The 23,124-nt window shown below is 35.7% G+C and overlaps 2 protein-coding genes across 4 annotated transcripts; both read right to left on the reverse strand.

Annotated features, from left to right (window-relative positions):
* Nucleotides 1–12,096: 12,096 nt before the first annotated feature.
* LOC126706993 (uncharacterized) lies at nt 12,097–14,113 on the reverse strand. The gene is made up of 3 exons (XM_050406581.1): nt 14,017–14,113; nt 13,163–13,860; nt 12,097–12,375 (listed from the first exon to the last, which is right to left on the reverse strand). Exons 1-3 carry the CDS (start codon nt 14,111–14,113, stop codon nt 12,097–12,099), a joined length of 1,074 nt encoding a protein of 357 aa, XP_050262538.1.
* Nucleotides 14,114–19,325: 5,212 nt separating this feature from the next.
* Nucleotides 19,326–21,603, reverse strand: LOC126706745 (growth-regulating factor 1-like). Of its 3 annotated transcripts, none has more exons than XM_050406282.1 (4): nt 21,149–21,603; nt 20,461–20,983; nt 19,844–20,325; nt 19,326–19,732 (listed from the first exon to the last, which is right to left on the reverse strand). In XM_050406282.1, exons 1-4 carry the CDS (start codon nt 21,333–21,335, stop codon nt 19,725–19,727), a joined length of 1,200 nt encoding a protein of 399 aa, XP_050262239.1. In that variant the 5' UTR covers nt 21,336–21,603; the 3' UTR covers nt 19,326–19,724. The 3 variants fall into 3 exon arrangements, with proteins under 3 accessions (XP_050262239.1, XP_050262236.1, XP_050262237.1); XM_050406279.1 differs by having other exon boundaries at nt 19,844–20,334; nt 21,149–21,602; XM_050406280.1 differs by having other exon boundaries at nt 19,844–20,331; nt 21,149–21,590.
* Nucleotides 21,604–23,124: the final 1,521 nt, after the last annotated feature.

Here is a 23,124-nt window from a genome sequence, read left to right on the forward strand (position 1 = left end):
CACACACAGATACACAAAAACCCCAATCCTAATTTTTCACCCAAATTACAATGTCCTTTCTCAAACTTTAAAATTATATAATTACCCCTAATTTGAGGTTAACTTTGACGGAAAAGTCATGCACTTGCATTACACTTGACTTGTGGCCCAATTTAACCAGAGAGAGCCCACCAGAAAAGAGCTAAAGGACTAAATTGCCCCTCCCCAATGGTTATGTAATCTCTTTCTCTTTCCCAAATTAAAACCTCTCTATCTCTCTCATTGTTTTTGGTGGTCGAGAAATCATATAAAAGAAAAGAAAGGAAATCAAACAGCTTAAATCCCAATCTGAGCTTTTCTTCAATAGAGATTCTAGAAAAATTACAACCCCACTCACTCGCTCACCTACCAAAACCCTATCATTGAATCCCAATTTCTCAAAATTACAACCCACTCACTCACTCAACCACCAAAACCCTATCATTGAATCCCAATTTCTCAAAACTCAGCCTCACCACCAAACCGTTAGCCACCACCACACCTCCACCTTCCAAAAATAACCAGTCCCTCCACTTAGGGAATTAAAACCCATCACCTAGATTAATCCCAAATCACCACTAAAATTCCATGCCACAAGCTTTTGTTGCCATCGATTGCTACCCAACCCAATGTTGGGAGTAATGTTTTGAAATCCAATTAATTGTATGAGATTATCTTTTAAATGAAAGTGTTATATTTTTTTTAGACTATATATGAACATTGGAAATTATGTATTCATTTGATAGATAGTCTTTAAGGTGCATTATATGTGATTTAGGTATGCTAATGAGATTAGCATACGAAAGATCTAAATTACAATTCATTGTGACTTATAAACTTTAGTTCATAGTTGGTGATGAAATTATTGTGAACTTCATCTAATAAGACTATAACATATTGATCATGATGATTTATCTTGAGCATGGAAGTAAAGACTTTTGATTGATATGTTGGTATATTTGGAATACATTGAACTAGAACGCTACGAGCCTTGCTCTACTAAGTACTGTCACTTGAACAAATGATCTTGTGACTGATAATGCAACAATTCTCAATCCTAACTCATGATGAACTCAAATGTGAATTGCTTGTTACGATGTACGCTAGAGTGAGATCTTGTATGGTCAATATGATGTACATTGATTAATTGCATGTAACATTATGGTAACACTATTACTTAAAGTAGAATTTATAATCTCGATAAGAGACAAGGAACCTCTTATTGAGATTGATTTAATAGAAATTTGATTATTCAATGCGTTGGGCTTGGCCATTTTGGCAAGTAGTTTCTAAAGTTTATATTCTATAGAATATGATTCTAAGATTACAAAAATAATCAAGAGATTAAATTAGGAACTCAAGGACGATGTAGTGTTAATAAAGTGACAATATCATTATGATCATGATTTTATTTCACTATGGATAATTTTTTGGAGGTTCAATGCAAATTTATGTAATTGAGGGATATAATGTTTAATTAAATAAAACTTAGAGTACAATTATATTTTTATAGTGAAATAAAATAATTAATGGTAATTTTAGGCTAGTTATGAGATAAAAAAGGTTTAAGGCCATTGAAGTTAGAATTTTATTTTTTCCTTTGGTCCCACTTCAAGATATATATTTGAAAAGCCCTAATTAAGGGGGCTGCCATACTAGAGCTAGACTTTCTAAGTTACATGCATGAGTGTTATTTTTTTAAGTAGAGAAACTCAAAGTAGCGGCTAGGAAAAGAGTGAGATGAAAATCTAGTGCATACACGGCTCAAGGGGTTTTCAACAAAGGAAAAGTTCACACTTTTGGCCAATCATAATAGATATTGTGGTGAAGATCAAAGTGGTTCAAGAGTGGATCAAGTGCATTTGTTGAGATTTTAATTTAGTTTTAAAGTTTGAAGCATCAAGGTATGTGTTTTCCTACTATAATTTTTGGATTCATTGTAACATGAGTTTTATGCAAAAAATGAAGTAGTTCCTATTTTTATTCAGTTGCATTATATATATATATATATATATATATATATATATATATATGATGATGCATGTAATTTTCCAACACCCAAAACCAACAATATTGTTGGTACACACAACGACCCAAAACCAAAGTCATAAACCCAAAAATTTGACAGTTAACCTATCAGACATGATTGAAATTCCCCAAAGTCTCAACCCATTAGTCAACCCCTCAAACACCAACAATCCGACAATCCCAACCAATTCCACACATTGTTCGTCCACATGGGGGCCCTTTTTTAGGACAGTTCTCCCTACCCAAATCCAATATGAAGTCCTGGATCACTGAAGAGAGGACTTGAAGTAGATATTAGTGTTGAATGGATGAACTGGGCTCAGCTCACCGTGACCTATTTGGACCGTTATACAAACCGATCTGTGTGCAAGTCAAAAGAACTCCACAACAAGCAAAGATATGGGCTAAATATAACATGTACACAATATATGGATAAGAAAGCAAAATAAATAGTAATGTAGATAAGTGCAAAAATACTTCAAAGAGATTTATTTAACTAAGTCAAGTATTGTAATACATTTAGTCCCTGCAAGGATACTCCATAAAGACCAATAAGCCTCAAATGTGACATGGTTAATCCCTTTTTGGGTTCACAAGACTTGTGAAATTTGAGCCTTTGGGTCCAAGTGGCTCCTTAAAAATTGCTGAAGGACCTTTTACAATGCTTTTCTTCGCTTAGTGAACTCAACTTAAATCCTAAAACTCCCTTTTGAATATTCTGAGGTTTTATTGTGTGTACACTCTTTTTTTTCTTTTGTGCTTCTTAACTTGTCCATTTCGTTGGTAGTGGAGTTGGTTTCTTTTGTCAGAAGCCTTGATGGCTGCTCCTTTCCTCATTCTCTCTTCAACCTCTTGGGAACTCATGTCTGAAAGTGTCATGGTTGGCTTTCCATTAATAGAAGGCATCTCTTTGGGCAAGTTAGATCCTCCTCTAGGGTCAACAAGGCAAAACCCTCTCTCGAGGCTCTAAAAGGGACATTTTGAAGGTTTTGTGGTCTTGATAATGACTCTTTCTTACTAGTCCATTTCCTGATAATATCATAGACTCCTCTTCGTGATGGATGAACTCGGAAAGTTTCTGAAGACCTTCCTCTTATTTGCATGCTTTTTCTTTGATCGAGGTCCCTTTAGCTCTCCATGTTGAATTCTGGATTTCAAAACATCATTTGTCCCTTTCACCTTTTCCTCCATCCGAGAAACCCGAGTTTTGATAGGCCTTCTTGCATTTTTTTTTCTCCTATTTTTTACGGGCTTCCTTGAGGACCTACTCTAAGGCTATTCTTAGGTCATCTGCAGCCTTTCTAGGATTTCTCTATTATTTTACGGGCTTCCCTAAGGACCCGCTCTAACGCTATTCTTGGGTCATCTGCACCCTTTCTTGGATTTCTTTGTTTTCTTGCTCCTTTTAACATTGGGCTCTTCTTTCCATCTTATTTCTCCTTGAATTCCCTTCTTCTCCTTGTCTTGTAAGGCCTTTTGCTAAACCGTGGGCCTTTTGGCTCTTCCAAGGCCCACGTTTTTCAACTTTGTGGACTGGGTTTCCCTTATTGCACATTTTGGACCTCAACAATCCACAAATCAATAACTAAGACCACACCTCCGTGAAATACCAACAATTTGACCTTCAAGGGTTCCAATCGGTGTTGTTGCCTCATTAATGGTTATGAGACGTTAAAATGAGAGACGGAGATTCGGTGAGGAAGAACAGAGGGGTTGACCAATGATGATAACAAAAGAGGTTCAGAGGTTTAGATGTTAGCAATTTCTATGAGCTAATGATAGGAGATTGAGATTTGGTGGTTCATTTGAGTTGTGATGGTGATTTTTTCTTTCTAGGTATACTGGTTATTGTCCCATGCTTCGCACAATTTTTTTTCTTCAATTTATTAATGTATAAATATTTTAAGTAGACATGTTATAAAAAAAAGTATTCTTCATTTAAAAGAAAAGTTATTATTATTATTATAAGAAGATTTTTTGTTATTATTTTATGTTGGCCTCTTTTAATTTGTGACCAAAAAATTTGATTAGTTTTTTTTCCCTTGAAAGCATAAATTGTAAATGTTAGATGGGAAAACCAATTAAGCAATTTTCAATAAATCACTTATATAATTTAAAATATAAAAATATATATATATATATACACACATACACACATATCAATAGTTAATAACATAACAGCAGCAGCATCAGATTTGCTATTTAACAAAATGAAAACAAAAGAAAGAAGAAAAAAGAGAGAGAAGGAACAAAAAAAAAAAAAAAAAAAAAACAAAAAAACAAAAGCAAAAGGAAGCTTATCTATTGAGAACAACAACAGTTGAACTCCATCAGAATCAAAAGAAAAATATGTATACATACTGATAGTTAATAACAGCAGTAGCATCAGATTAGCTGTTTAACAAAAAGAAAGGAAAAAAGAAAGAAAATGAACCAAAAAAAAAAAAAAAAATCAAAACAAAAGCAATTGAAAGCTTATCTATTGAGAACAACAACAATAGAACTCCATCAGCTGAAGAGAAGTGAAACCCTATAGTTTCCATGTTTTTCCTACCTAGATTCAAGATTTGCTTAATTCCTCGGTGACTTTCCATTTATGGAGAACATCACCAACAACAACATTAACTTCTTCTTTTTTGGTCAAATAATATAGAAAAACAACTTTAGAAAGGAAAAGAAGATTGATAGAATACGGAGAAAAGATTGACAAACTAGGAAAAGTTGACAAACATATAAGCTACCATACCTTTATGAGAATACTTTTGTTGCAAGGGAAATTTATAGTGTAGTTTGTTATATATAGTGCAATTATCATTTATTAATGAAATTATTGTTATTTTATATTGAAGATGAGTAGTGTGGGCTACTTTTTTGTTGTCTCAGGGAAACTGTTTGCGTACTCTCTGGGATACTTTTGCAGTCCCACATCGAAGACAACTCCCCCCATTTGCTGCCTTATAAGCTGTGAAGCTGAAGGAATAGTGTACCATCAGTTAATTGGGACAACAAAAAAGTAGCCCACAATAAAAGGAGCTATGAAGTTGAAGGAGTAGTGTACCATCAGTTAGTTGTCTTTGATATAATAACCCAATACTTTTTTGATTGTATGTAACTACTCATTAACTATACATACCAGAGGGGAGATTAAGCTATATTTTTTGGGGGGCTAAATCCGATAAACATATTTGATAGTCCCAAACTCCTATTAAAACCTAGATTAAGGACTTCTGGACTAACAAATGCGTTTATGGGGTAATCATACATTAGTATCAAAATCAACACAAAATTAAATAGTTTAAATTTTCAAACTCTCGTTACAATGTTTTTAGAGGATTGCAGCATAAAGCAACATATATAGAATAAATCGTTTTTAAACTAAAACTTCTATACTTACTACCTAGATGGACTTTCTTTGGAAACCACACCCGAATTAGTTCAATTGGCAAAAAGAATTCATAACAATATTTGATGATCACAAGAAATTAGTAGGCTGAATGCTCCGGGCGTCAATGATCTAGCAATCACTTGAAAAGGCCTGAAAAGAAAACACACGATCAAAGGTGATTGGTCTAGACCGGTCAAGAATCCTCCGATGCTTAAGTTAGTTTTTCTCTCAAATTCTGGAGTTCCAACTTCTTGGGAAATGTTTCACACTTACCTTTTCTTGTCGCAAATGAGTGTTTATATAGTCCGCTCTTGGAGCGGTTATTTGATATGTAACTTCCCCTGCATTTGAGGAGGTCAGGGGATTCTTGGATAACTTCCACAACCGCTATGAGAGTTATCGTATATTCATCTTCTATAACCGTTAATGGCAGTTTAAGTATTCACAAAGAGAGATGAAGCGGAGTCTTATTTATGTCTTTTGAATAATAACACGTGGCCCAATATACTAATTTGTGTAGATAAAACTTCTGTTGGAGTTTGTGTTGGGGATCATTTTGGTACAATCCTCATAGACGACCATAGGCCCATGGACGACCCACCAGCTTATGGACGACTTTTTCGTTTGGCATGGCCACTCTTGGTCTGGACGGCTCTCATGGACGAGATTGGAGTTCAACTTTTTAATCAACTTTTAGTTCACCATCAATATTAATATTGAGAGTGCTATAATCAGGCAGCTCTCCTTCAGAACCGTACCTAAAAGTGAATTGCATATATATTATATTATTCTAGCTGCTTCACTTATAAGCATTCCTAGCTCTGATAGTTTGATCTTGCTTGCGATATATGCTGCATATATGAAGTCACTACCATATGTATTAATAACTAAGACTGGGAAGAAAAAAAAAAGTATACATACTTTATGATCATCATGCATGATTAAGTTCAAAATGTAATTTTTCAGAGTAATGGTTAATGAATATGTTGAAGGGGTCATTTCATCTGCCAATGAAAGATGGAATAATTAATGAGAGAAACGGTGAATGAAAACCCAGTTGTGCATGAAAGTAAGAGAGTGGTATAACCTCTTAAAGGGTAGCCTGGTGAAGAAACAGTGCTTGAAATGATTACATTTATTCTAAAAGACTTTGTGTCTTCTCTAAAGCTTTAGATGTTGTAATGGTCAGGTTTTTTTTTTTTTTTTTTTTTTTTTTTTTGTCCTTCCTCTTTTTCTATACTATTATTTAAGGAGCTTCCCCTATTTGGATTCCTCATTTTTAAGTTTAAAAATACCCCTACACCCCTTTATTTAAGTAGAGACCAAACTAAAGGATAATCTGGTAAAAATGCAACTCTAATTTCCATTAAAACATTACCTAAAAAATAGGACTACTTTCTTGTTAATTTTCAAATTACTTTATCTACTTATAAAATTTAAAATTTTAAAAATAATTTTACAATCTAAATTATAACCACCCAATAATATCGTGAGAGTAGTGGTGGAATGCTGATAGGGTTATTTAATATTTTGCACGTATCTCTCACTCATTAGATTTTTTTATAACCAACAGCTATTTTTTTTTTTTTTTGGGATAAGAACTGCTATTTATTTTATACAAATATTTTTTCCCCTCAAAACAATCGTACTTTTGCTCAACTTGATCGAGTTCACAGAAATTTGCAATGTCAGAGTCCTTTGCTGTTCCTAAGATCTCTGAGAAGCGTGACTGTCAAAATGGTTTGTATCTACTGCAATTATATGTTCTATTTGTGTTTGTTGGGCATGCAGCGGTTATTTCTTCTTCTTCTCAAAAGCTATATTTTTCATCATGAATTATGGTGATCGTTTAACATGTTTTACCTAACAAAAAGTTTTGCCATTTTGAAACAGATGAATTGATGGTTTGTATCTACCGCAATTATATGTTCTATTCGTGTTTGTTGGGCATGCAGCGGTTATTTCTTCTTCTCAAAAGCTATATTTTTCATCATGAATTATGGTGATCGTTTAACATATTTTACCTAACAAAAAGTTTTGCCATTTTGAAACAAATGAATTGATGGAAATCCTTAAAAAGGAGCCTGTGGAGAAGATGACTCCAAATTGGTTTTGCATTTATGTGTGTAGGTATTGGATAAGATTCAATTTGAGAGCCTCATAGACAAAATCAACAAGACTCTTTCTATTTATGCGTGCAAGTACTTATATATTATTCTTCTCTATTTTGTTCCACGAACTTAATATTTAATGTGATTTTAGATTGCTAACACTTTTTTTGGTTTTTGGGTTATAGATTTGGTGAACAATTTGGGTACAATTGCAAGGTCTGGGATGAAGGAATTTATGGAGGCATTGTAGGCTGGAGCGAATGTGAGCATGATTGGTCAATTTGGTGTTGGGTTTCAAGGGAATTAAGTTGCTTGAAGTGGTAATTTACGCTACTTTTTTTTAACATAAAAATTTGTTCTAAAAAAATTTCTTTTGTAACATAAATTATATTTATCATTTGTGATTGGAAAATGTAGTAATCCTAAATTATAATAAATGCTCTAAATTAATTCTTACCAAAAAAATAGAAGAGCCTCTGAGCATGAGTGTGAGCGCGTGCTCAGAGGCTAGTATGAGTTACAAATTTGACTGCCAAAGTAAATCAGTAGTCTATAGACTCTGCACATTATAATGTTAATTACTATGGGGACCGGCCCAGAATAACAAGTTGGCTGGGCCTTGGGCCCGTTCGAGGACTATTCTGTCCGAGGAGACGTCGCGGCCCAGAATCCCTGCCCAAGCCAACTGGGGCGAAGAAAGCACGTCCGAGGAGTAATTCCTCCTCGGACATTCCAAAGTCCAAGTCAATGATGCATCCCAGTTACTGTAGCCCTCACTCCAAACACGTAAAAAGAAAGGAGACTCAAAATATCCCAGCAAAGGCTGTCACCACCACATTAAATGCACCACAACTACTCTCCTGGCCACATTAATGAAGAGAAGACCCCTGAACAGTATTACCTTGGTCACTGCAACTCACAAAGAACTGGTAAGGGCGTCTGATGGGACAGATGCTCAAGTGGGTGTTTGGATGATCAACAAGTGTAAGGCCCAGATGATAAAAGAGGGCCTATATAATATGTAAGAGTCCCTTAACAAAGGGGGACGGAAAAAGAGAGAAGAGAGAGGAGGAGAGCAAGGATTCACTGTATGAATGCATAGCCATGAATAAAATTTCCACTTTCACATCCATTTTCTTCATTCACGTCTCTACATCCACTAAGGACATGCAACGAACCGTTTAAACCAACTGGAACCAAGTTCTTCAGCCCATACTCTACAAGATTCATTGTGTGGGACTTTTTGGGCCAGGGCCTGACCGTCCAGGACCGGGTTAACTAAAATCGTGTCCCTACAATTACTATCAGTTTTTATTCTTTTTTATTTATTATTATGTGGAATACCAAAAGTCAAAAACATTAATCCAAAATGGCCATAAATAAAATTTAACAAAATGCTATTCGAAAACTTTGAACAATCATATTTCAAGTTTAATTTTCTTCGGCTCAGTTTCTTTCACCTTAAACGTATGCCAGTTATTTTTTTATTTTTATTTTTAAATTTAATTTAATAATTATGAGATATTTTCACATTTGTCATTGTAATAGGCTTTGATAGAGGGACATGCATTACCATTTTATGCATTCACCAATTTTAGGGGTTCAACTTTTATAATATACTAGGGTTTTTTTTTTTTTTTTTTTTTTTTTAGAATCAACACCGAAAGCTTTATTAACTATGGCTGTAAAAATCAGCCTGAAGTACATCTACAATCTTTGGTGGTACATCTTTCATCCAGACTTGTAAAGAAGAAAAGGAAATTGCTCGTCTCGCAAGCGAGTGAGCTATAGTATTACAATGCCTCTGCACATGAGAATATGATATAATGGAGAAATGAGAGGCTAAATACCGTATATCTTTTACAATATGGCCAAATTGTGAGAGACTGAGAGTTTGTGGTTAGAGCATTTATAAGAATCTGTGAGTCACCCTCTAAAACACCCTTATTGAGACCTGTTTCGAGTGCCAACTCCATTACACGTCTTGCTGCTAAAGCCTCCACTTCTATGGCTATAGTGGGTATAGGGATTCGCTGCGACAGAGACACCATAACTTGCCCCTCATTGTTGCGGATTATCACTCCAATCCTCACATAATTCTCTGCCTTGAAGAGTGCCCTATCGAAATTAATTTTGTATTGCAGGTGCTTTGTTGGCTGCCACTGAGTTGGAGGTCTCCCCACAGGTAATACCATGGAGGTATTATGCAGTGAAAAGTCTCGCAATCTACTGCGAGCTCGTTGCATGAGTTGTGTGAGTGTCAACTCTTACCAGGGCCGGCTCAATGGTATAAGCCATTGATGCGGCCGCCTAAGGCCCCATGTGAAAAAAAGGCCCCTAAATTTTAACCATAGTATTAATTAAACCAAAATATTAACCAATAAATAAAATAATATTTTCTTATCAAATAAAAAACAAATAAAAAGGATAAAGAAATGCTATGTCCATAACATTTTTCACAATATTTTTACAAAAATTTTTAATAGCATATTGTTAAAGGTTGTTATTGACAACAAAAAAATAATTTTAGTGGTAGGTTCAACTAGAAAACAAGAAGCAACTTAACACCTAAGATTTGTCATGAAAAATATTACGAATGTAACACTTCTAAAAGAAAAAAGAAAAGAAAGAAAGCAATTCACAAAAAAATTCACAACATTTTTCACAATAGTCAAGTTAGCAAACTTTTACTAGTTTTCAACTAGATTCACCACTAACATCACTCTTTTACTCACTACTATTAATCTGCCACGTCAACAAATGTAAAAAGTTTTGTCTATTTTTTTTGGGTTTATAAACTTTTTTTTTTTTAAAAAAAATTCTACGTGATTCACGTTGATTAATAGTAATTTTATATATGAAACAAGATAACCAATTTTCGCCTTAGGCCCCCAAATGAGTCAAGCCGCCCTTGGCTCTTACCCAACCTTAACTCATTTCTTCTCTTCCACAGAGCTTACACCACCATAGCAAACAGCTCTGGGTCCCTGTTCTCCACCAAAATACATCCTATGAGATCAACAAAATTCGTCATTTGTCGTAGGCTGTACTAATTCCATGTTGGTACTGCGAGCCACAATTCCTCCAATTTTGGACAGAGATAGAGAGCATGGAGAACATCTTTATGCTGCGATTGGCACTGATCATAGTAATTGGTAATGATAATTTTTCGTCTCAATAAGTTTTGCTTTGTGGGAAGGGAGTTTTTTGCAGCTCGCCATATCAGATTTTTCACTTTGCTTGGTACCTTAAGATTCCATATACCTTGCCACAGTGGTTTGAGCAAATGAGTGTCGGATTGCCTAGGTTGCTGATTTTGGTTCTCCATCTACAAAAAGCGGGTATCCAGTCTTGACAGTATATGCACCCGTGGCACTGTGAGGCCAGATTAGCTCATCTGGCTGTTTTGTATGGCAGAGAGGCATATTCTTCACCACCATTGCCTCGAAACTTAGTAGTGTTTCATCTATCAATGTTGCCTTCCAACACCTGCGTTCTTCATCAATGAAATTGTGAACCTTGGCTTCCACCAGACCTCCCACTCTTGGAGATAAGATTATTGGTGAGTGCTTTAGAGGCAGCCACCTATCTCCCCAAATGTTAACAAACTTCCCATCACCAATTCTCCATATTGCTCCATGCCTAATAACATCCCTCCCTTTAAAGATGCTCTTCCATGCATAGGATGCTAAACTTGGGCATGTGGCTTCCATGATCGAACATTGTGAAAAAAATTTCAATTTAAAAATCTGGTAAAACAATGTAGATTTATCATGTAGGAGGCACCAAGTTTGTTTGGCGAGCAATGCATCATTGAACCATGATAGGTCCTTAAGTCCCATGCCGCCATGCGCCTTTGGTTTACATAACTCTTCCCACCTAACCCAATGCACCTTTCAACTATCTCCCCGCAACCCCTAAAAAAAATCTTCGAATAAGAGCTTCAATATCATGGCAAAGACCAACCGGTAGTTTGAAGCATGACATCGTGTATGTAGGGAGTGCTTGAGCCACTGCTTTAATCAAAATTTCTCTTCCGGCTTGTGATAGGAGTTTGCCTTCCCATCTTTGAAGCTTCTTCCACACTCTTTGCTTGATGTTGTCAAAGCTTTCCTTGTTTTTGCGGCCTATGAAACTTGGTAATCCCAATTACTTTTCATATTGTTTGACCACGGGTACACCAAGAGCCTTTTGTATTGAAGTTTGCATTTGTTAGGAGGTAGATTTGCTGAAAAATAGAGTTGTTTTATCTCTATTTATTTGTTGTCCAGATGCTCGTTCATAAGTGGCTAGAATCTCCAAGAGCTTTTCACACTCGTTTATTTTTGTCTTGCAAAAAATAAGGTTGTCATCTCTAAAAAGAAGACGTGTTAGTTTTGTTGCACTTCGACAAATAGAGACACCCCTTATATCTCCATTCTCCTCTGCCTTTCTTAATAATCCATGGAACCCCTCTGTGCATAGCAAGAATAAGTATGGAAATAGTGGATCCCCTTAGCGCAGCCCCCTAGTGGATTTGATGTTACCATGTCGCTCCCCATTGATCAATATCGATTAAGTTGCTTTGGAGATACATTGCATCATCAGATTTATCCATGTGTCACCAAAACCCATTTTCTTCATCAGTTTCTCCATATATTGCCACTCCACCTTATCATACGCCTTGCTCATGTCTAGTTTAAGTGCCATATACCCCGTCTCACCCGAACTGTGATTTCTCATGTAGTGGAGGGTTTCAAAGGCCACCATAATATTATCAGGGATCAACTTATCTTTCACAAAAGCACTTTGTTGTTCCGAAACTAAATGGGGTAGAAATTTTTTTTTTTCAATCTGTTAGCCAACACTTTTGAAAAAATTCTATACAAAACATTGCTGAGACTAATAGGGCGATATTGTGAAATATACTCTGGATTTTTAATTTTAGGGATCAAAGTTATAAATGAATGACACAATGATTGAGAGAGGTTACTAGAATTTAAAAATAATAAAATTGCATCAACAACATCACTACCTACCAACGACCAGTAGTGTTGATAAAAAATAGGCGGCACACCATCCGATCCGGATGATTTTAGGGGAGCCATCTACTTCAGAGTTGTTTGTACTTCTTCGGCCTTAAAATTAGCAATCAAATCATGGTTCATCTCCTCTGTTACAACCTGAGGGACTTGTGCCAAAATATCATTAAAGCTGTCCAGATTTTGGAAGGTGAAGAGAGCTTGATAAAATTCCAAAACAGTGTCCACCACATAGCTTGGGTTTGTGCACCGCTACCCATTGTTGTTATGCAGCCCCTTTATATAATTTTTTCTTCTTCTTTGTGAAGCTTTGCTATGAAAGAACTTCGTATTCCTATCCCCATCTTTCAACCATTGAACCTTCGCCCATTGCCCCCACATCTGTGCCTCTCGGTCAAGGAGTTTATTGATCTATTTTTCCAATTTTTTCAGCAAATACACCGACCCCCTATTGTGTGCTAGTCTCTCGACCTCGGCAAGCTTCTTTTTTTTTTTTTTTTTTTTTTCAATTCCCTCTTAACATTTTGGAAACAAGTCTTGTTCCATTTGGTCAATTTTTTCCCACAAGTATCAATCTTTTTTATCACTTTATCTCTCACTGGGTCTGTACAAGACTTCTGCCAAATAGCTTCAATTGTTTCCCCACATCCCAATTCGCTCATCCACATCTGCTCAAACTGAAATGGCCTTTGTTGCTTGCATTCCATCCCATCCAAAGTAATCAAAAGTGGTTTATGATCCGAGCTAGTAACATCTAAATGGTGAACTTGTGTATCCGAAAACAAAGAGAACCACTCATTGGTTGCCACCACCCTATCCAACCTTTCCCATATTGTGAAATTGTCAAAGTGCTTATGCCAAGTAAACTTTGATCCCACAAAACCAAGATCCATAAATCCGCATTCATCCAAGATGTCTCTAAAAGCTTGCATCTGTACATGAGGTCGAACTCTTCCACTCAATTTTTTCGATTGCTTTGTGACTTCATTAAAATCACCCACACATAACCATGGCGCTTGACTTCGAGTTTTCAAATTTCTTAACCGTGCCCAATCTTCATGTCTGAGTTGGGTGTCTGGTTCTCCATAGAAGCCTATGAATCTCCACTTGCCTTCCTTGTTTTTACAAATTGTGGCATTGATATGGTTTTTTGAAAAGGTCTCAATTGTTAAGTCGAACTCTTCCTTCCAATACATCACCAAACCCCCTGACTTATTTCTCCTAGGTGCCACAAACCTGTGTTTAAACTTCAAACGGTCTTGAATTAAAATTATCCTAGCTTCATCTATCCATGTGTCTGCTAAAAACACATTGGAGGGATCTTTTTCCCACACTAACTCTACAAGCTGATTTTATGTACGTTGGTTCCCAAGCCCTTGACAGTTCCAACATAAAAGACTCATTGGTTCTGGCAGCGACTGGGAACCAGCCTCTACCAATATCAAATTGTTACCTTTGCCATCCTGAGAAACAGTTTTCTTTTTCTTCTGTAACTCGGATTGACCCCCAATATGTCGAGCACTCCTTTTTGACCCCACTGCCTTTGCCATAATAACATCTATTCCTGGGATGGACCTACCCACATGTTTCCAAGTACTTGAATTTCCTGTGTTGATGTTTGTATTTTCGGATATAGTAGAGAGTGGTACACAAGATTGACATGATGGTGTTGCACGTGATTGAGTGGACTTCAAAAAAATTTCATTAATAGTCACCGACTCCAAATTGTTTTCCTTACTCGCAGAGGAGTTTGGTTCTGAGTGTAATTTTGTGACAGCATCAAATCTTAGTTAATCTCCTCAATTGTCTCTTCAAACAGGCCAGCTGATAGACTCCCCAAATTTTGGGCTGGATTTTTAGTCTTGACTTCACAAAAAATATCGTGATCCTGATTTGGTATCACACTTTCCTTATCTGGTCTAATAATCTCCGACGTCGGTCCCCTCTTCGAATCACCACTGGTGGCTTTTCAGGCAGTTTTGTGGTTGAAGTTGTCTTCCGACCAACATGTTTTGTTTTATAGAAGCCCGGAACAGAGACTAAGTTTCTTCTTGATTGCACAAAGGGTGGTGCTTTAATCCATGCACCGTATTGTTGAGCCTCGGTTGGCAGTGTACCTTTGCTCTCTATCAATAACTCGTAATCCCTATCATCGTGTGTAAGGTTGCCACACCAGTAGCATAGGGTTGACAGTCGTTCATATTTGGAAGATACCCATAACTCCTTGCTGTTTTCTAAAGAGATCACTCTGCCTCTACACAAAGGCTGGGAAACATCAACCTTAACCCGCACCCAAATAAAACCATCTCCCAATGTTTCTCCTTCATCCGTGTTTTTGTCCACCAGACCTATTGCACCACAGATTTTTTCAGCAACTATCCTTGTTCGGAAATGGACTGGTATATCGTGTACCTAAACCCAGAAAGTAACAATGTTAAATTCTATATCGAGTACATCAACCTCCTTATTAAGCCAATGTAAAAGCATAAGATGCTTGTCAAAGCTCCATGGTTCGGTATTAAGGACCACATGATCACTCTCCTTCGTCACCATTTTTCATTCTCCATAAGGATGTGAACGTTTTTGCAATGGCCTCAATATTCAAAGCTCGTTTGGTGAGAAACTTTGTAGTAAGAACAAAATCAGCCACTGCATCCTCCTCTGTAATGCTAAGGTGTGAACCTTCAACATCCGAGAGGGTAAGGCAGCTCCAAGATTTTGCCAACTCCTCCATCAAACTAGAAACCAAAAAAAAAAAAAAAAAGAAACCTATAAGGAACTAGAAAGTGTTTCCCCTACCCCGAAAGAAAAGGAAAGCCGCAAAACCTTGAAGGTAAACTTGTTACCTCAAAGTACAAAATCACCTTTGAAGAAGGGCCGGCTATTCTGCAACCTAGGAGAAGATGGAGAGGAGCCACATTTCGCTAGCGAAGAGAAACCCATTTACTTATTGTAAGTCATTAATATACTAGTTATTGGTTTGTGCTTCACACAATTTTTTCTTTAATTTATTAATTTATAAATTTTATAAGTAGACACATTATAAGAAAAATTATTCTTCATTTAAAAATAAGTATTATATTATATTATTATTATTATTATTATTATTATTATTTGATACAAGATAGAAATTTTACTATAGCCTAATTTAAGTGTATATGTGTGAAGTTTCCTAACTCCAGCCCTTACCCCCAACACCTCATAAGCATTTATACTTGTGGAGTGACCATCGCACCAAGAGTGCGCGATGATATTATTTTATTATATAAACGTTTATTACGTTGTCCTCTTTTAATTTGTGACTAAATTTGATTACTTTATTCCCCCCCCCCCCCCCCCCCCCCCCGAAAGTATAAATTGTAAATAATGGAATGAGAAAACCAATTGAGCAATTTTCAATTAACTACTTAGAAAAAGGTGTACATACGGATAGTTAATAACATCAATGACATCAAATTTGCTATTTAAAAAATAAAAAGTACTGGAAAGCTTATCTATTAAGAACATCAATAAACAATAGAACTTCATCAACATTAGAGAAGTAGAATCCCACAGTTTCCATATCTCTCTTTATTACCTGACTTCAGAGTTTGTTTAATTTCTCGGTAGCTTTCTATATATGAAGAACAATATCAACAAAAACATTAAGATTAACTACTTTCTATTTATATTCTTCGTCCAATAAAATAGAAAAATAACTTAAAAATGAAAAGAAGATTGATCGAATATAGAGAAAGATTTAATAAATTGAAAAAAAAACAGAGGAAAAGTTGACAAAAGATATAAATTGACGTCGTACCTTTGTGAGAATGCTTTTGTTACAATTGGAATTCATAATATAGATTGTTACATATAGTGCAATTATCAAGATGAGTAGCTATGAGTTACACAAATGTAAGAAATTGAAGAGTTATGAGTTACAAATGATGATATAATAACCCACATATTTTTGTTGTTGCATGTAACTATCCATTAACTATACCTCTGGGTTATACAAACCATTAAATTGACATGGTTATATATCCATTCTTAATTCTGATTGGAATTGCCTCATTCTTTTGCTCAAATTGAAGCCCTAGATGTCTAGTTTTTATCAAAATTAACCTCACTCACAAATTCAAAATATTCTAAGAGATATTAACGAAATGGCGAGCATAGGACATTTGTTGGAAAATATTTTTAGCATAAATAACATTAATAGACCCCAATTACTTTCATTTTAGAATTAATCAATCCTAAATTTACCCTAATTAAAAAGATAATTACACAAATTACTCATTGAATAATTAATCAAGTGTATTTCAAAAAAAATAAAAATAATTAATTAATCAAGTGTGCGCAACCTTACTATAAGCCGTAGTTTAAGCCAATCAAATTATGACACATCATTAATTTCAAATTGATTATAATTATAAATAATTGGAATTAATTGTTTATAATATCACATATAGTCGGCCTTAATTTGTGATAATGCATTCATCAAAACTTGCTTTGATAACTTTTAATCTAATGGTTTGATTTAGGCTTATGACCAATCAATTTGGTTGTTACAATATCAAGATCATTTTGATAAAACAAAATTAAGGATCTAATGGCCGCAATTAAGATGCTTATCTTCAATGTGAAATTTCTATTTTACCCTCCATGTGAGGTTAAATGTGGGTTGCAAAATGGGGTGTCAACAATTTAAAATTTAAAAAAAAAAAAATGATGCTTCTTTTCTTTCATTTTTTGGTGTGTAAGAGCATTAGCATTGGAGAATGCTAATGCCATATCTAAGGGAAATTTGGCATTTGTAGCCTTAAAATCATCTGCATCAGAGAATTGTAAAGGCAAGTATTGCAAATTTTTTGCAATACTTGCTACAGTGCAATTCTAAAGATAGAATTGCACTGTAGCAGTATTGTAAAAAAAAAAAAAAAAAAAAAAATTATCTTTGATTCTCTCTCCTTTGTCTCTCATCTCTCTCATTTTTTCTGTTCTCTTCTCTCTCTTCCTTCTCTGCTCTCCATCTGCTCTCTTGTCTCTGCTCTCCATTTGCTCTCTCATCTCTCTCATTTTTTTGAATGGGTTTGCTCCGGTGATGATTTTTTTTGAATGGGTTTGCTCCGGTGATGATTTTTTTGAATGGGTTTGCTCTGGTGATGATTTTTTTTTATTGGGTTTGCTTCGGTGGCTCCGGTGATGATGTTTTTTGAATGGGTTTGCTCCGGTGATGATTTTTTTTGAATGGGTTTGCTCCAGTGATGATTTTTTTTTAATGGGTTTGAATGGGCTTGCTCCGGTGATGATTTTTTTGATTGATGACCTGGGTTTCAAATCGGCGGCGTGGGTTTCAATGGGTTTGCTCCGGTGATGATTTTTTTTTGAATGGGCTTGCTCCGGTGATGATTTTTTTGATCGATGGCCTGGGTTTCAAATCGGCGGCGTGGGTTTCAGATCGGTGGCTTGGGTTTGCTGATCGGTGGCTTGGGTGGTGGGTGTGGTGGCCGTTGTTGGCTCCAACTGGTTTGATGATTTGTGTGTGTGTGGCTCTGTTGATGGTTTGTGTTTGTGTGTGTGGCTTTGTTGCTGGCTTGATGTTTGTGTTTGTGTTTGTGTGTGTGGGTGTGGTGATGGGTTTGGATAGGTTGATTGGTGTATCATGGGTGTGTGTTGTGTGTTGAACCAGTGCTAGAGGTTGAGAGAGAGAGGAATAAAAATGGCTGTTGGAAAGTCTAGGAAAATGAGACTGAAAAACGGTTGGAAAGAAATAATAAAGAAAGGTTAAAAAATAATATTTTAATAAAAATAGAGTTTTTGGATGCTGGAGGTATTGTAAAATGGTATGGTATAATGATAAAGTGGTGTTTTAGAATGGTAAAATAGAGTAGCATTGGAATTTTCCAATGCTAATGCTCTAATCATGTGTGGGTGATCTGTCGGTGATCAGCAAACCTGAGGGTGATATAAGTATATAACATGTATGTGTTTGGATATGACTGAAACCTGCGTTTACGTTTTCATTTCACGTTTCCTTCCTTTTTTTTTTTTTTTTTTTAGCGCATGAACAGTAAATTTACTGTGCAGAGACAAAAATCACTATTCATACACTGTTCATGTACTGTAGCAGCACTGTTCACGTATTTAAAAATATTAAAAATGGGTCCCACGGTACTTTTCACACATTTAAAAATTATTTTGTTACAGTGTTTTCAGTTTTCAGTTTTCAATTTTAGCAATAATAAGTTCAATCTAAACGGACCTCATATATAACGCAAAGATTGACGTGGAAGTGTTTTCTGCTTTTTTTTGGCACCCCCACCCCCCTCTTTAGTGGAAATCTCATTAAAAACACATCTTCCAAAGCAGCCATTGCAACACAACAGTAGCCTAAGTTAACGAGGCTTAAAGATCAAAAAAGTGGAAATAGGGACTCTCAAGGACAGCATAAGTATTAATAAGAATTGAGCTAATTTATGCCTTTGTATTCAATTTTTCATGCTTCTGAAGAATATCAATTTGTTTAAGCAATATCATAGAAGGGTAGATTGAGCTGAGCTAAAAAAAAAAAAAAAAAAAAGGAGTAGAAGGATAGATTGTCAATAAATCAAATAATCATGCAGATACTCCAAACAAGTAGGGTGAGAGAGAACTTCCGTTGATTGTCTTGTTCCATTATAAAGGATGTAAATAATATTGAGTAGTCAATAAATTTGCCTTTGTTTGATGAGTACTGTGGTTGAGACTGTCTATACCAATTAATTTGGATGAACTCAGAAGTGACAAAGTAGAAAATCTTGGTGCCATTGGGTCCCTCCATCATAATTTTTTTTTTGGATGTCCCCTCTATCATAATTGCAGCAAACAAACAGAGAACATTGAATAAAACCCAGAAGATACAAATCAAAATTTAAGCTTAGTAATAAGACACAGATTTGGCTGAGTCATTCAAACTATTTATGAAGTGAAGTGGAAAGGAACAGAACTAAAAAGGCAAAAGACATAGGATCCTACAATTAAAACACAGATAACCAAGCCCAACCACATTCCCTGAAAAAAAGAAAGAAAAAAAAGAGAGAGAAAAGACCAGCAGTTCTTAGACCTCACACAAAACCATGTCCCCCCACCACATAAGTACATTTTTGGCTTTTGATTCAGAAACTCATCAGTACTGAAAGCTCAACCATCTGCAAAACAAACAAAGTGGAGTTATATTATATTAGAATAGGTTTGAAACAACTGGGTTATGAACAAATTCGTATTAATAAAAGAATAGTTGTTTATTGAAATTCAATTACCATTATGGGTTCTGGAACTGAAGATGGGGAAATCATGATGAGAGGAGTTAGGAATGGAAATGGATAGGCGGGTTGTTGAAACTGATGAGCTATTTGATGATTTATCATCCAACTGATCAACCCATGAATCTCTCTCTTTAGGGGGCCATTCATCAAAGAAATGGTGAATGGTCTTCTGGGGTTGGGGTTGTTCTTTCTCCATTAATTTGATATCACTACCCAGAACAAAGAAATGCTGGTCTTCTTCTGATTGTTTTGTGGTGGAATCACTGAGGCTTTGAAGCTGCAAGTAAGAAGAGTAGTCACTCTGGTTTTGTAAACCAGAGCAGCTCCTTTGTTTTGAAGAAGATGTGCTCATTGTCAGTGGTGTGAGTTGCCATGGGTCATCCATGGATAATGGACCGGATAAGCTTCTCATAGTCCCAGATGGCTCTGAGAAGAAAGCATGCTCATCCACCTCCTCTTTCAGCCCATAAATATACCTGTTTCTTCTTCCCAAAGAACAAGAAAATCATAAATAAAGGTACTAATAAATAAGTACCATATATAAATATGTTTTTGAAAGTCGTATTAATTCAAGACAAGTACTTTTTCTCAAAACAGTAACACACACACACCTGAAATCTGTGTTCGTCTGGGAGTAAGGGCTAGACTCCAAAAGCAATGGGGTGGTATTGTTGTCATGAGGTGACAAGCCAATACCTGGAGTCCTTGAAGAAGATGTGGGATTATGATAAAGGAAGTGATGGTGAGGAGGGTTACTGTTAGTGTAGTAAGAATGGTGAAGGTGGCTGTGATGGGTATCTGAGGATGACATTGAAGAGAGTGAAGAAAAAGGATTAGGATAATGAGAGGTTGGGGTTAGTGCAGCGGAGTGGTTCTTGGTGATTGATGAGATTGTTGAAGTTGATGGGTTTGTTGTTGTTGATGATGGTGATGTTGTTGTTGTTGTTTTCAAAACTTCCACAGGCTTTCTTGAACGGTTTTTCCCTCTGTGCATGTGTCTCTCACAGTACTTTGAATCCGGAAATGCCTCTTTTGAGCACCTCCATTTTTTACCATCTGTTCTTCTGCATCTGCCTGGCTCTGGGTCTATCTTCCTCCCCAAACCCATCTGCAAACAATTCCATCCAAGTCCAACTGCACTCAAAACCCCACCTTAATTAATTTGTCACCATTACCACAAAATGCCATTCAACAACTCAAAAAACTGAAAGAAAATAAAAATATATCCAAGAATATATAGTGTAGTTTTTTTTTTTTTTTTTTTTTTTTTGAGAAACATATATGGTTTAGTTGGTTTACCATGTTGATGAGGTTGGTGAGGGAAGAACTTTGAAGAGAGAGAAGAATCAAGGCAGCTTCTTTTGATAGTATAGAGGAGATCAGGTGGGATAGGGATGCCTGAAGCCATGTACTTGAAGATTAGAGCTTGGTGTTCAAGCTCTTGCCATTGAGATGCAGAGAAGGGAAACCTGTTTCTTCCACTCATCTCTTGTTGAAGAAGAAGAAAAAAAAAGAAAAAGAAAGGAACTTTCAAAGAGGAAAAAGAAAAGAACCACTTCCCTTGTCTTCAGAGTTCACAGGTGCAGTAAAAAAATTAAAAAAAAGGACCAGGTTCAGGAACAGAGAGAAAAATAGGAGAAGCATCAGAGATGTGTTTGGACTGAGGGGGTTATTACTTATTACATGACTAGTAGCAGTAGTAGAGGACCTTGGAATAGAGTAGGTATATTTATTTCAGGGACCATTGGGCTGCAGAATCTTCTGTACATAGATAAAACTAATGGTTCTGATTACAGTGTTGCATGCCATGCTGATGCCACACCTGTTTCTCTCTCTCTCTCTCTGCCTGCTCCTATTATGACTGCACCTCTCTGTTGCTTCTGCTTCTGCACCTAAGCTGCCTGTGTGGCAGCTCCTGTCTCTGACATCTCTACGGAAATCCATAAACAAAAGTAACATTACAAAGATTATTTAATAAAAAAAACAAAAGAGAAAATAATTAATATTGGCATTATTATTATTATATGTAAGACTGTAAGAGTTAGTGTCTGAAACCAATGCCTGTCTGTCTGAGACAAGGTTGTACGGTTTTAGCTTTTACTGCTACAAACTCTTTTACTTTGTAGTTTTTTTCTGTTCCTTTACCTCACTCCTCCACTTACTATTTGACCTTTTTTTTGGCTTCTGATATCATAAAAGAAAAACACTTCTTTTCTTTTTCACATCTGTTTATGTTTTCTTAATTCTTAAAACCTGTTAACAATAACATGATCCATTGATCTCCTCTCTCCTCCTCCACGACACTGCATCATCCATCGATCAAGGAGTAGTTTTGAGCCATATATATATGATGATTTGAGATTTGACTGTGTCTGTGTCGATCTACTAGTACTGGTACAACAATCGCTGATCTGCCCATGCTAGGATTAATATTAGGAATGAGAATTGAGGAAATGGAGAGAGAGAGAGAGAGAGAGGAAAACAGAGAAAAATTATTATTATTGTTGGGAGTTTATAAAATTTTCATATCACGTTATGCCCACCAACAGTTGTAAAACAATGTATAAATTTTTTTTTTTAATAACTTAAATTTATTGTAATTTTACCCACAAAATAATAATAATAATAATAATAATTAATTACACCATAATTCCTGGTCCAGGAAAGAAAGAACGGTAATTAAAGATCAGAATGTCATCCATATATATACTAATTTGTTTTGTTAAAGAAAGTTGATTTTTCTGTACATGTGGCCTACATAATCTACACATTCAACCTACGTACCTAACTTTTTTTTCCCTTTACTGTCTCTTCTTTAATGGGATCTTCATGATCTATGAGACTATGACACAACAATACATTGCATAGAAATTAATTAAGTGGCATTATTGATTTTTTAGTAGAAGTACACACCAGAAAGTCCGCCTCTCTAGATCTGATTAATCAACGTTGATCAATTTAGTGAAACTAAAGAGACAAAAGTAGACGAACTTGTAATTAAAATGGTCCAAATTTGGAACTTGTGGATTTGTCAACCAAAAAAAAAAAAAATTGGTGGAACGATTTGCTCTCAAGTACACGGTAATTAAATTCTGATCATTTATGCATGTTCAGTATGTAAATGCAGGATTGAACCAAGATTAACGCTATCCCAGCAATCATATACATCCATAAAACCAAGAAATTGTAATTTTCTTGGTTTTATGGTTGTTTATGATTGCTGGGAAAGCATTAAAATGAGAACTTTGTCAGTGTTTCTACTTAGTATCATATAT

This window comes from Quercus robur, chromosome 11 (genome assembly GCF_932294415.1).
Source record: "Quercus robur chromosome 11, dhQueRobu3.1, whole genome shotgun sequence".
NCBI classification, from domain to species: Eukaryota; Viridiplantae; Streptophyta; class Magnoliopsida; order Fagales; family Fagaceae; genus Quercus; species Quercus robur.

What these genes read in the sequence shown, in the direction of transcription:
- LOC126706745 (XM_050406279.1), bottom strand. Translation starts at nt 21,335, where the DNA reads ATGAGTGGAAGAAACAGGTTTCCCTTCTCTGCATCTCAATGGCAAGAG. An exon ending in TCACCAACCTCATCAACATG is followed by an intron (nt 20,984 to 21,148) that starts GTAAACCAACTA and finishes TTTTGAGTGCAG; the next exon opens with TTGGACTTGGATGGAATTGT. An exon ending in CAGACGAACACAGATTTCAG is followed by an intron (nt 20,335 to 20,460) that starts GTGTGTGTGTGT and finishes TTCTTTGGGAAG; the next exon opens with AAGAAACAGGTATATTTATG.
- LOC126706993 (XM_050406581.1), bottom strand. Translation starts at nt 14,113, where the DNA reads ATGGCAAAGGCAGTGGGGTCAAAAAGGAGTGCTCGACATATTGGGGGT. An exon ending in TGTTTCTCAGGATGGCAAAG is followed by an intron (nt 13,861 to 14,016) that starts GTAACAATTTGA and finishes TGTTTTTAGCAG; the next exon opens with ACACATGGATAGATGAAGCT. An exon ending in AGAAGTCTTGTACAGACCCA is followed by an intron (nt 12,376 to 13,162) that starts GTGAGAGATAAA and finishes GTTGGCTAACAG; the next exon opens with ATTGAAAAAAAAAAATTTCT.